Consider the following 14,021-nt stretch of genomic DNA (forward strand, 5'->3'; position numbering starts at 1 on the left):
TTGGTCTCGAGGTAGGATACATGTAAAGTTAATAAATTGAAGCAGCTCATAGGGGATTAGGCATTATTTTTATTTGGTCCAGAAATACTTAATGAGTTTTGTGTCTTTTGCTTTACTGAAGAGCTGAACTCTGTGGATTTGGAACTGTTGTAAACTAGGCGTCTGAAGATTGCTTTTTTGTTTTAATTAATCTCAATTTGTCTCTCAAATTTATCTTCAGCAGACAAATGTATTTCCTTCACTTAATTCACTGAAATGTTTTACAGCAAACCTGTTGGTATTTTCATGAAGAGTAATTAAAATGAGATAATACTTTTGCACTGCAAGCAACAGGTGGACTTTTTCATCCTCCATAAACATCAGATCACTCGCAGGCATTCCATCTCTAATTAGTTGTCGGTGACCGAGTTGTGTGTACTCTTGCCAACGTCTTCTAAAGCTTACTGTATGCTCCATATATGTTGCAGCATGTGGCTCGAGTTTCTCTGAAAGGTTCATTTTGGTCAATGGAAAAAGCAAACAACTGTCTCCATGAATCTGCAGCAGGTGTGTCTTCATTATTTGCGGTCTCGATGCGCAGTTCATCAGTGTCAGGTCACTGTAGTGTCAATTGCTAGAATTGGCACGTCGTCCATGCCAAGTCACTTGGCCATTACAATGGCATTTGAAACGCCACGGCCTCATAAAAGCTCTCTGCCGGCTTGTGTCACTCCCTGTTAGTAACTGAGGCTATGCTGGGTGTGAGAACTTACCAAACCAAAGTACCGTCGCAAAGACAGATTAGAGGTACCGGCACTTCTTTTTGAATGAAAACTGAAGGAGGGATGGCATGGTCAAGCAACGCTTACAACCGAGGTATGAATAACAAAAACTGTCGAAGCTTTGGTGGTGTCTGTTTAACCCCTGCCTCTGGATGAGTTCACTTACTTGATCTTAACAAATAGATGTTAGAATTTCCGTGACTTTCGAAATGACAAAATCCAACCCGGAATTCTCAGTGCGCATGCGCAGAAACCCCAGGAAACTGTCGTGCCTGGGGTGAAATAAAATATATTGTGTGTCCGGGATAAGGATTGTTACCTGAAATGGTCCACAAAGCTCTAAAATAAGTCGCATATACTTGGAAAGGTACCTGAGAGGAAGGGATGGGCAGCTGCACAACAAACGTCTTGGAGAACCTTCTCAGCTCAACGAACGGGCAGTTGCTCATGCTACAAACTCCCGACAATTTGGGTCGGTGCAAGGCCCAAAGTGGATGGTCGTGTGCTCCACAAACAACTGATGGATCGCTACCAGGGAATGGACTGTGCATCTGGATTAGCTGCTTCTTTGCACTGATGGGAAGGACATATCTGAGGCTTATGGATGAACAGGGTAAGTTTAAAATGAGGATATTTATTATGGCTATTGTTGGGAGGTGGCAGCTGTGAGGGCTGTTGTAAGTATATTGTTTGTTTGGTTTTGGTTCCACAAGAGGAATTATTATAGATTTTTGCATCTATTACTAAAAGTTGAAGTGTGTGTGTGTGTGTGTGTGTGTGTGTGTGTGTGTGTGTGTGTGTGTGTGTGTGTGTGTGTGTGTGTGTGTGTGTGTGTGTGTGTGTGTGTGTGTGTGTGTGTGTGTGTGTGTGTGTGTGTGTGTGAATTTAATGTAAGGTGTGAAGTCCTGGGCTGAAAGGATCAAAACCTCGTGGAAGACCGTTGCCCAACTGATGATCTGGGCAGTTGGAAAACCAGTCAATTTATTTATTTTATGTTGAAGGCTCTAGCCATGGGCTATACAGTCCTCATCGAGGCCAGACATTAAATAAATGAGCTGCAGTGATAGAAAAGTGAAGAAAGAGAAAATAGTCTGAGTTTTTGAGGAAGTAAAAAATCTGCTTTTTGAAAAGGGAAAGGTCGTAAGTGTTTGGAAATACATGGGAAGGTAAAGAGTTCCAGAGGTTGATTGCAGGCAGATGTTCTTGCTTTCGGTAAGGGGACTATGTTTTGAGGTTTGCAATTTAAATAAAGTTTAATTTGAGATATTGTGAAATTAACATCATTTACAAAACAACAACATGCATTTTAAGGCCATTTTCCCTGCTAGAGCGGGGGTTAGCCTTGCGGTCCCCATGACGATCTTCTCCATTTTGCCCTATTTTCTGCATCTCTCCTTGTTAACCCCCTTGCCCGCATTTCTTCTTCCACCATCTTTAGCCAAGTCTTTCTCGGTCTTCCCCATCCTCTACTTCCTTCTACATTAATTTCCATCACTCTTCTCAACCAGTCACTTTCATCCTTCCTCAACACATGACCAAACCATCTCAACCTGTTCCTCTTCACAGCATCCATCACAGGCTCTATTCCCATCATCTTTCGCAATTCATCATTTGTCTTCCTCTCTCTCAGCGATACTCCGCACATCCACCGAACCATTCGCATTTCCACCCTTTCCAGCCTTCGTTGCTGCTCTACGTTCATTACCCATGTCTCGCTCCCATAAATCATAACACTTCTCACACATGCAGAATACACCTTTCCCTTCAGCTTCAACGACACTCCCCTCCTCATCAGCACGCCACTCAGTTCCCGAAACGTCTTCCATGCACATCTCACTCGAGCAACCGTTGCCGAGTCTGATCCACCTTCTCCATTCAGCATGTCTCCGAGGTAGCAAAATGGTTTCACACCTTCCAGCTTCACGTCGTCTCCAAGATCCAACTCAACATTTCCTCCATCTGCAGCTCCCTCTGTGCACACCTTACATTTGAATGTAGCTGCCACACTGGTTAATGACCCTCTCAGACCACTGCATTTTTGATGAACCCACTCAGTGCACATTGTACATTGAAGGGAGTTCACTCCGACACCCTTCCTGCACACAGCACATGGCCCCTTCCCAGTTCTTTCCACCTCACCACATGCTTTACCACTTGCCATCACCTTCGTCTTTCCGATATTCACCTTCAGACTTTTTGTCTCCATACATTCCTTCCACTTGTTCATCTTTTCCTTCAGTCCATCCATACTTTCTGCAATCAACACCAAATCATCTGCATACAACAACTCCCACGGTAAACCCTCCTTTACCTTCTGAGCCAGCACATCCATCACAGCTACAAATAGTAGTGGACTTAGTACCGACCCCTGATGCACTCCCACCTTCACCTCAAACTCACCACTGTTCCCGTCCTTCGTCCTTAAAGCTGTGCGCGCTCTTTTGTACATTGCCATCGCTACTCTGATCAACCATTCCTCCACTCCTAACTTCCTCAAATGCCCATGTCAATACTTCATGTGGAACCCTATCGAATGCTTTCTCCAGATCAACAAACCCAAGAAACAACTTCTTCCTCTTCTCCATGTACTTCTCGTGCAACTGCCTCACAATAAAGAGCGCGTCTGTCGTTCTTCTTCCTGGCATAAATCCAAACTGCATTTCGTCGATCTTCACCTTCTTCCTTATCCTCCTCTCCAACACCCTTTCCAATACCTTCATTCCATGCTCCAATAACTTTATCGCTCGGTACGAGCCACACTCCAGAGGGTCACCTTTCCCCTTGTATAGAGGGACGAGGGTATTCAGTTCCCAATCCACTGGAATGCGGCCTTCTTTCACCACCAGATTGCAGATCTGTCATTCTCTTCACACCCCAATTTCCCGCTGCCTTCAACATATCTCCCACAACTCCCGTCGGCCCTCCCACTTTTCTACTCTTCATTGCTTTTATCGCTTCCTCAACTTCCTTCTCAGTTATCTTCTCTGCCGGTCCTAAAACTGGGTTACTCTCTATGTTGCCATCCCATTCCTTCTCTGTATTCAACAGCATTTCCATATATCTTTTCCATCTTCCTTTAATTCCATCTGTGTCCACAACGATTTGTCCCACTTCTTCCTTCAAGCAACTCACCCCCATCACATCAAACCTCTCTTTCGCTATCTGCTTTCCAATCCTGAATACCGCTCTCTGACCCTCTTCCGAATCCAAGCGTTCTCCAAACATTTTCCTGCATGCCTCCTGCGCCCCTGCTACCTCTGTCTTTGCAGCCTTCTCGGCTGCCTTATAACTTTCATGCTCTGCCTTTTCTGCCCCCATACCCTTTGCCTTCTGCCACTCCTTGAACTTCTTCCTCTTCTCGTCAATTCTCTTTCCAACTTCATCATCCCACCACCATGTTTCCGAGTGCCTCGGTGGTCCTTTTGTCCATCTACATACCTCACCAACGGCTCCCAACAGACTATCTTTCATTGACATCCAACCACTTTCAAGCTCAACCACATCATCCTCTACCCTACTCAGCCTCTCTTTTAATGCCTCCCTTACTGTCACCTCTTTCAACCTCCACACCTTCATTCTCGGTTGGTACTTAACCCGCCGAGCTCTCCTCGCACCTTTCACCCTTATGTCGCAGACAACCAAGTTCTTATTTGTTCGTTCGTTCTTCGTTCACGTTGTTCGCGATCACGTGGTTAGAAATGTATAATCTCTCCCCTGAACAACTATTTTCTCTCATATATTATAACACCTTCTTCTTCTTCTTCTCCTACAAAAGGATGCTTTCGTCTTGCTCACCAAATCTATTCATTCCAAAAAAAAAAAATAATACCATCTCCTACAGTTCCTCTTTTCTACATTCCCTAAACTCTCCAGAACTCCACCCCTCCTTCAGCGTCCTCAAACGTATTTTTGACTCGAAGGTCTCAAACTCATTTTGCAAAAAATGTTCGTTTCCCATGAATCGTGCACTTTTCAAAATCCAATCTCACCCCTCCCCTCCAAATCCTCCCCATCACCCATCCCTTTCAAATCTCCCGCCTTGCCCTTGCCCCTTGCCCCTTCTCCCCCCTTGCCAATCTCACCACACCTCACACCTCCACACCCTCCACACCCCACACACTAAACTCCCCCCACACCCCTCCCCTCCGAGACTCTCCCTCGCTCCTCCCCTCCTAGACTCCCCTCTCACCCCTCCTCCTCAAAGCATCCTCCCTGCTTCTTCCCCCTTCCAACTTTCACCTTCATCTCCCCAAACCTTCTGCCTCGCTCTTCCCCCTCCTCAAATAACACCTCACTGTGCCTCACCCAATCTCCATCAAACCTTTTGTCCGCCCCATTCTTCCCTTTCTCCAAGCTATTCTGAAATCTATGAAATCTCTGACACACCTTCAACAACTCTCCCTACCTCTTCCTCCTCTCCCTACCTCTTCCTCCTCTTCCACATCTTACCCTACCCCTCCCCCCCCCCCTGTTCTGTACCCGATGCCCCCCCTTCCTCTTCATTAATGGTATGGACCTCAAACATCCGGGGCCTTCGCTCAAACTTGACTGATCTCTCCATACAGGTTGCTTCTGACAAACCAGATGTGATCTGCTTAACAGAGACTTTCCTCATTCATGATGTCTCTGATGCCTTGATATCTCTCCCAGCTTACTCGCTCCTCCGGTATGATAGACCTGAGCCTCGTCCTGGATGTGGGGTTGCTATCTTTATTTAAAAAAAACTCTTCCTCACTCGCCCTCCACTGCCCTCTCTCCACCTCACCCCCAGGAATACCTTTGGCTTCGGCTTCCCCTTCGCTCCCACCTTTTGTTCATATGTGTGTTGTACCGTCCACCAAACAGTGATGACTCCATATACATCTCGCTGTCTGATAATATGGACCAACTTCTATCTACCCATCCCAACTCTCTCTTCCTCATATGTGGTGATGTAGCGGTTCCCGCTGAATGTACACAATCGCCTTGCACCTGCCAGGACGCGGCCAGGGCGCGATCGCCATGCCGGGCTCGTCCGGGCGGGCCCAGACGCACCTCTCCCGGGCACGCCCGAACCTCCCGGGCACGCCCGGTCTCGTCTTTCCCGGGCATGCCCGCTCTCGCCTTTCCAGGACTTGCCCAGAGCGCCCGGGCATGCCCAGCCTCGACTTGCCAGGCCGCGTCCAGGACGCCCGGGCATGTCCAGACTCGCCTTTCCAGGGCTCACCCAGAGCGTCCGGGCATGCCCGCTCTTGCCTTTCCAGGGCTCGCCCAGAGCGCTCGGGCACGCCCAGCCTTGACTTGCCAGGCCGCGTCCAGGACGCCCGGGCATGTCCAGACTCGCCTTTCCAGGACTCGCCCTTGACACCCGGGCATGCCCGGTCTCGGTTTTCCCGGGCAAACGCCCCGGCATAAATGTGGATATATATTGCTGCCCGATAAACGGGCTTGTCAGAATACCTGAGCTGTTTTGTTTCAATAAAGCAACTCGGACGAATTTCGTCTTTGGTCGCGTCAATTCTTTCGACTCGCGTTGGAGCGCAGCTCCTTCACTGGTGACCTACCGACATGGACACGGCAGTGACTCTTAAACTGCCTACCTTCTGGGAGGCTCACGTGGCTGTTTGGTTCGCCCAGGCGGACTCCCAGTTCGCCCTGCGAGGCATCACCGCGGACGACACCCGCTTCCACCACGTCGTGGCAGCGCTCGCTTCCGCCACCGCGGCCCGCGCCATGACCCTCCTCGAGCACCCGCCGGCTGCTGACAAGTATGACGCGCTGAAGACGCTCCTCCTCGACGCTTTCGCCCTCTCACCGGCGGCACGCGCACGGCGCCTGCTCGACCTGCCCGAGCTCGGCGACACGCGCCCATCCGAGCACATGGACTATATGCTGAATATGTTGCTCGGTGAGCACTCTCCGGATTTTCTGTTCCGCGAGCTGTTCCTTCGCCAGCTGCCTCACCCGGTACGCCTCGCCCTGGCTGGCACGTCGATCACCGATCCCCGCGCCCTCGCCAGGGAAGCCGATAAGATCTCCTCGGCGGGCCAACACATCGGCGCGCCTACCTGGAGCCTGCCGCCGTCCGAGGCAATGCCCGAGCGCCCTGCGCGGTTGGAGGCCAAACTGCCGGTGCAACTGGCGGCTGCCACGCCGCGCCGACCGCTTCCGACCGCTTCCGACACGACGGCCGGGGCCTCCACCTGACCAGGCGTGGTGTTATTACCACGCCAGGTTCGGACACAAGGCTCGGACATGCCGACCCCCGTGCACTTTCGGCAAGTCGGGAAACGGCCGGGCCGGCGTTCATTCCCAGCCATGAGCGCCGGCCACTCGGGCAACTTGCTTTTTATTCGGGACAAAGCGTCAGGGCGGCGTTTCCTTTGTGACACCGGTGCCCAACTGAGCGTCATACCCGCCTCCGAGCAGGACAGGCGGGACGCCATTTGCGGCCCCTCTTTGGTCGCTGCCAATGGCTCGGCCATACGCACTTTCGGCCCGCGCGACGTCACCCTCTGCTTCGGCAGCCAGCGCTTTCAGTGGACCTTTGTGACCGCCTGTGTCCCCATGGCTTTGCTGGGCGCCGACTTCCTCTGCGCGCACGGGCTGCTGGTCGACGTCAAACGACGTTGCCTTGTCAACGCCGAGACCTTCAGCTCCCTGGCGTGCACGATGAGCAGCTCCGCGCCGACCGAACTGGCGTGCGCCCTCCCGACGGCGAACCGGTTCGCTCGCCTGCTCGCGGAATTCCCGGCCCTCACGCGGCCGACGTTTTCGGCCGTCGCAGTGCGGCATGGGATCGAGCACCACATACCCACTACGGGCCCTCCGGTCTACGCCAGGGCACGCCGCCTCGACCCGGCCAAGCTCGCTGTGGCAAAGGCCGAGTTCAACGGGTTGGAGCACCTCGGCATTGTGCGGCGCTCCAATAGCGCGTGGGCCTCACCACTGCACATCGTGCCAAAGCCGGGGGGCGGATGGCGCCCGTGTGGCGACTACCGCCGCCTCAACGACGCTACCACCCCCGACAGGTACCCGATCCCGCACATCCAGGACTTTTCCGCCCGTTTGGCGGGACGGGTCATATTTTCCAAAATTGACCTGATACGGGGATACCACCAGGTACCTGTCCCAGCGGCCGACGTCCCGAAGACGGCCGTCATCATGCCGTTCGGCCTGTTCAAATTTTTGAGGATGCCGTTTGGCCTCAAGAACGCGGCCCAGGCGTTCCAGTGCTTAATGGACGGCATGCTGCACGACCTGCCATTTCTTTTCGTCTATCTGGACGACTAACCCCCACTCTAGCAGGGAAAATGGCCTTTTAAAATGCATGTTGTTGTTGTTGTGTATCTGGACGACATCCTCGTCGCCAGCACGTCCCGCGCCGAGCACCTCCTCCACCTCCGAACACTGTTCGGTCGCCTCAGCGAGCACGGCTTAATTGTCAACCCGGCCAAATGCCACTTCGGCATGATGACCGTTGACTTTTTGGGCCACCGCATCACCAAGACCGGGGCCGTGCCGCTGCCGACCAAGGTCGAGGCCATCACCACGTTCCCGCGTCCCCGTTCCATCAAGGCCCTACAAGAGTTCCTCGGCATGGTGAATTTTTATCACCGATTCGTGCCCCGCGCTGCTCAGCTCATGCGGCCCCTTTACGAGGCCCTCCGGGGCAAGCTGGCCAAGCATGACATCGTTTGGTCCGCGGCCATGGATGCGGCCTTCGCGAGCGCAAAACGGGCCCTCACCGACGCAACGCTGCTGGCTCACCCGGTGCTCAACGCGCCCATCGCCCTCACTACGGACGCCTCCAACTACGCGGTGGGCGCCGTCCATGAACAATGGGTGGACGGGGTTTGGCAGCCACTCGCTTTTTTCAGCCGGCAACTCCGGCCGAACGAGTTAAAATACAGTACGTTCGACCGCGAGCTGCTCAATCTATTCCTGGCCGTTCGCCATTTCCGACACCTCCTGGAGGGCCGCCCGTTCACGGCTTTCGTCGACCACAAGCCGTTGGTCTACACAATGGCCAAAGTCACAGAGCCGTGGTCGGCCCGCCAGCAGCGCCACCTCTCCGCCGTGTCGGAATTCACCACGGACATCCGGCACGTCGCCGGCAAAGACAACGCCGTAGCCGACTGTCTTTCTCGGGCCAGCGCGAACGCGGTCCACCTCGGCGTGGACTTCGCGCTCATGGCGGCCGACCAGACCACCGACACCTCAGTGCAGGCCCTCCGGGCGGCGGACACGGGCCTCTGCCTGGCCGACATCCCCTTCGCGGGCACCGTCCTGCTCTGCGACGTGTCCCAGGGCCAGCCTCGCCCCATCGTGCCCGTTTCCTGGCAGCGCCGCATCTTCGCCTCCATCCACGGCCTTTCTCACCCGGGCCGGAAAGCTTCTCAGAAGCTGGTGTCGGCGCGTTTCGTCTGGCACGGCCTTCGACGGAACGTCTGCGACTGGGCCAACGCCTGCACGGCCTGCCAGTGGGCCAAGGTCCACCGCCACACCCAGGCCCCGCTGGCCCCTTTCACCGTGCCTGCACGGCGTTTCGACCACGTCCACGTGGACCTGGTGGGTCCCCTGCCCCCATCGCGGGGGTTCACCCACCTGCTCACCATGGTGGACAGGACCACCAGGTGGCCGGAGGCCGTGCCCCTCACCTCCACCACCACCGCCGACGTGGCGCAGGCATTCATCGCCACCTGGGTCGCGTGCTTCGGCGCACCGGCGGACATCTCGTCCGACCGCGGCCCACAGTTCACGTCCGAACTTTGGGGCGTGGTCGCCCGCTCGTTGGGGGTCACGCTGCACCGCACCACGGCCTACCACCCCCAAGCCAACGGGTTGTGCGAGCGGTTTCACCGCTCCATGAAGGCCGCACTCATGGCCGGCCTTCAGGACGACGGTTGGACCGACCGGCTGCCGTGCGTCCTTTTGGGCCTCCGCACGGCCCCCAAGGAGGACCTCTGGGCGTCCGCCGCTGAGCTCGTCTACGGCCAGCTGCTCCGCATCCCGGGCGAGTTCGTGCCTGACGCTACCAGTCCCTAGTCCGCCGCACACCAGCGCTCGGACCTCCAGGAGGCCGCCCGATGATTTGCCCCCGTGCCAACGTCCCGCCATGGTGGCCCCCAGTCCTACGTCCCCCCGGCGCTTCGCATAGTGGAGTACGTCTTTGTGCGTTATGACGCACACCGGGGGCCACTCCGGCCGCCGTACGACGGGCCCTTCCGGGTCCTGCGACGGGGCGACAAGTCCGTCGTCGACGTCGGCGGCCGGTCGGACCGGATCTCTGTGGACCGCCTCAAACCGGCGCACGTGGACGTCGACCGACAACCACGGTTGGCCCTTCCTCCGCGGCGAGGTCGCCCCCCGTCCACAGTTCCCCCCGCTCGACCACCCACCACCAGATCTGACCCCCCCCCCCCCCGACCCTCCAGGGGTCGCTTCGGCCGGGTCATCCGGACCCCCCTTAAATTGACCCTGCCGGTGCAGGTCGATTCTGGAGGGGCGTGTGTAGCGGCTCCCGCTGAATGTACACAATCGCCTTGCACCTGCCAGGACGCGGCCAGGGCGGGATCGCCATGCCGGGCTCGTCCGGACGGGCCCAGACGCACCTCTCCTGGGCATGCCCGGACTCGCTGTTCCCGGGCACGCCGGAACCTCCCGGGCACGCCCGGTCTCATCTTTCCCGGGCATGCCCGCTCTCGCCTTTCCAGGGCTCGCCCAGAGCGCCCGGGCACGCCCAGCCTCGACTTGCCAGGCCGCGTCCAGGACGCCCGGGCATGTCCAGACTCGCCTTTCCAGGGCTCGCCCTGAGCGTCCGGGCATGCCCGCTCTCGCCTTTCCAGGGCTCGCCCAGAGCGCTCGGGCACGCCCAGCCTCGACTTGCCAGGCCGCGTCCAGGACGCCCGGGCATGTCCAGACTCGCCTTTCCAGGACTCGCCCTTGACACCCGGGCATGCCCGGTCTCGGTTTTCCCGGGCAAACGCCCCGGCATAAATGTGTATATATATTGCTGCCCGATAAACGGGCTTGTCAGAATACCTGAGCTGTTTTGTTTCAATAAAGCAACTCGGACGAATTCCGTCTTTGGTCGCGTCAATTCTTTCGACTCGCTTTGGCGCGCAGCTCCTTCAGTGATTTCAATTGTCACCATGCCAGTTGGCTGGGTGTGGGTACCCCTCTCACCAGCCATGGCTCTTCAGCAAAGGACTTCTGCGACTCACTGGGACTGACACAATCTGTCAATTTCCCGACCCGGATCTCAGTCAACGGAGCATCTTCTCTTCTGGACTTGGTTATGACTAACTTCCCTGAAAATGTCTGCTGCTCTTCTTCGGCTCCAATCGGCTCATCTGATCATGTGCTTGTCAAAGTGGACATCTCTCTGACCATTCTCAGAGAGCCTCCTCAGCGTCGACGAGTCTGGCATTTCACTCAGGCCAACTGGCACGGTCTTCAAGCAGCCATCAATCATCTGGACTGGTCTCCCATCTCTACCGCCTCTGACATCAACTCATCCTGGGAATTCTTTCAAAGTAAATTGCTCTCTCTCATGCACAGATTTATCCCATCTCGTCTTCAGTTGTCATACCCTTCCTCCCGTTCATGGTACACGGAATCTTGTGGTGAGGCTGTTTCCCTGAAACAACTTGCTTTCGTCTCCTGGAAAGCAAATCCAACGGAAGGAAACCTCATTTCCTTTCACAAAGCCCGAAACAAGTGTGTGTCCACCCTCAGGAGAGCCAGGAAACAATATCTCACCGTTCTCAAGACCGAACTCTCTTATCTGTCTCCCTCTTCCAAATCCTGGTGGCGTCTGGTCAAATCTGTTTCTGGTGTTTGTTCCCCCTCCATCCCCTCCCTCACCTCAAATGGCTTAACGGCTGACTCCGCACGTGAAAAAGCTGAATGCCTCAACTCTGTGTTTGCCTCTAAATCTTGTGTCCCAAACCCATCCCTCTCTGTACCCACCGTACCAACTACCCAGTCATACCCAGCTGCTCCTGGACTCTGTGTCCTTTCCTCCTGACAAGGTGGAAAGGTTTCTGTCAACCCTCGACTCTGATTCTGCAACTGGTCCTGACGGCATCAGCCCACGGGTCCTAAAATCATGTTCTTCCACTCTTTCACTCCCTCTTTCTGTTCTCTTCACCCTCTCTTTTGCTCAAGGCCATCTGCCATCTGCTTGGAAATCAGCCAACATCACCGCTTTGCACAAAAAGGTGCAAAAACAGATCCTAGCAACTACAGACCAATCGGCCTTCTCCCAATTATCAGCAAAGTCATGGAATCCATCATTGCTTCAGATATGAAATCTTTCCTCTTCTCCAATGGCTTGATCTCTGATCATCAATTTGGTTTCAGACCTGGTCACTCTACTCTGGACATGCTGCTTCTGCTTTCTCAACAATGGATGGAGGTCCTCAACGGCAAACAGGAAATTAGAGCTGTCTCCCTTGACATTTCACGTGCCTTCGATACGGTCTGGCACCCTGCTCTGCTCACCAAACTCTCCTCCTTTGGTATCCATGGAAATCTCCACACATGGCTGGCGGACTTCCTCTCTGGTCGTAGTCAACGTGTGGCCCTGAATGGGTTTCTCTCATCTCCCCTTCCTGTTCAGGCTGGAGTTCCCCAAGGTAGTGTTCTGGGCCCTGTGCTTTTTCTGGTCTTCATCAATGATCTCTCTGTCTCTCTTGAAAATCCTCTCTATCTCTTTGCTGACGACTCTACTCTCTGTCGCTCCATTCCTCATCCCTCAGATCGGCCGTCTGCAGCCTCCTCGCTCTCTGCAGACCTGGACAGGATCACAGACTGGGCATCCAAATGGAACATGTCTTTCAATCCTGATAAATCTCACACTCTTATGATGTCTCTCCGAAAAGACCGACTGGACAACCCTCCCATCCACTTTCTGAATAATCCTCTCCAAGAAGTTCTGTCACTCAAGCTTTTGGGTCTCACTATTTGCCATGATCTTTCCTGGGAAAACCACATTTCAAATCTGGCCTCCAAAGCCAGTCGCCGACTGGGCATCCTCCGTCGTGCGAAGTCCTTCCTTGGCACACCTGAGCTCCTCACCACATACAAGGCTTTCATCCGCAGCTCTATGGAATACTGCTCTCCCCTCTGGTCTGGTGCTCCTGCCTCACACCTAGCTCGTCTTCACGCTGTTGAAACCAAAGCGTTCAGTATCATTGGAATCTCCCGTGATGAAGCTAACTCCAAGGTCCTTTCACTCACTCACCGCAGGCAGGTTGGTGGTCTTTCCGTCTTCTACCGACTCCTCTCTGGCCTTGCCCCCCCAGCTCTCTCTGGGCTCTGTCCCCCAAATATTCCTACAGGTCGCACAAGATCTGCCTGCAACCCTCTTATGGTTAAACTGCCAAAATCAAGACTTTCTGCTCACCTTCACTCCTTCATTCCTCTTTTCTCCCACCTCTGGAACAAACTCCCCCACTCTTTTCAATCCCACTCCACCCTCCAGGTCTTTAAAACAGCTGTTCACCACGATCTCTTATCCTCCCCCATCCAAAACCTTGATCTTTTCTACCCCCGCTAATTTCGGTCCCCTTGTGTTTTATACCTCTCCCCCCACTTCCCACGCCTCCTCCCCCCAAGCCCTCTCCCTCCCACACTTCTCCCTGCTCTCAAATGTTGTGGTTGTGTGCTTCCCCTTCTCTCCCCATCTTGTCTTCCGCTCCCTCCTTTTGTATATTTTGTTTGTCTGGTTGTTTTGTTAGTGAAATAAATGTTAGCTCTTTCACGAGCCTCGATTCAGTATACAAACAAACAAACAAACAAACAAACAAAACAAAAAAAAGAAGTGCTGTGAAACAGCCTCCTCCCCCGGGATCACCTTTGTGTCCCGGAGGTGCCCCCTATCTCGCCGACGCACCATCAGATAGTCAACGGTTGTCGTCGACCCACCTGACGTGTATCATTTACAACAATCCTTTAAATTACATTAAAGTTTAGAAACAACCAATACTGTAGAATTTATTGTGTGTGTGTGTCTCGTTGGTTGTTGTCGCCATAATTTGAGTTTTGGAAGGTTGAATGGAGGCCTTTCAGGACTCCAAGTATCAACCCCTGCTTCGTTGAAGGATTGTGATTCATGGGCTAAGTTGTGAAGTTTTGTTCTTAGAGTTTTGTTCCAAGGGCTCTTTTCAGGATCGTCGCTGAGTCCCGTACAGCCATCAACTGTAGTTCGGTTGTGGTAATGTTAGCAGGGATGGTTTTAAAGATCTCTATAAAAGGTAGACCAACAGGTTCAAC

General features: G+C 54.0%; 1 protein-coding gene across 4 annotated transcripts in view; it reads left to right on the forward strand.

Moving 5' to 3' along the window:
- Window positions 1–708: 708 nt before the first annotated feature.
- Window positions 709–14,021, forward strand: part of LOC137434300 (zinc finger protein 385B-like) — a 267,168-nt gene continuing 253,855 nt past the window's right edge. For 3 of the 4 annotated variants that reach the window (XR_010985839.2, XR_010985838.2, XM_068127188.2), the window contains exon 1: window positions 777–855. Coding sequence is in view for 2 of the 4 variants with exons in the window: in XM_068127188.2 (XP_067983289.1) it covers window positions 807–855 (49 nt within the window). In the remaining 2 variants the exon portion in view is untranslated. Of the gene's footprint in view, window positions 856–14,021 lie in introns of all 4 variants that reach the window. The other variant, XM_068127187.2, reaches the window with a different exon arrangement.

Source organism: Myxine glutinosa, chromosome 10 (assembly GCF_964187855.1).
Source record: "Myxine glutinosa chromosome 10, kmMyxGlut1.1, whole genome shotgun sequence".
Taxonomy (NCBI): Eukaryota; Metazoa; Chordata; class Myxini; order Myxiniformes; family Myxinidae; genus Myxine; species Myxine glutinosa.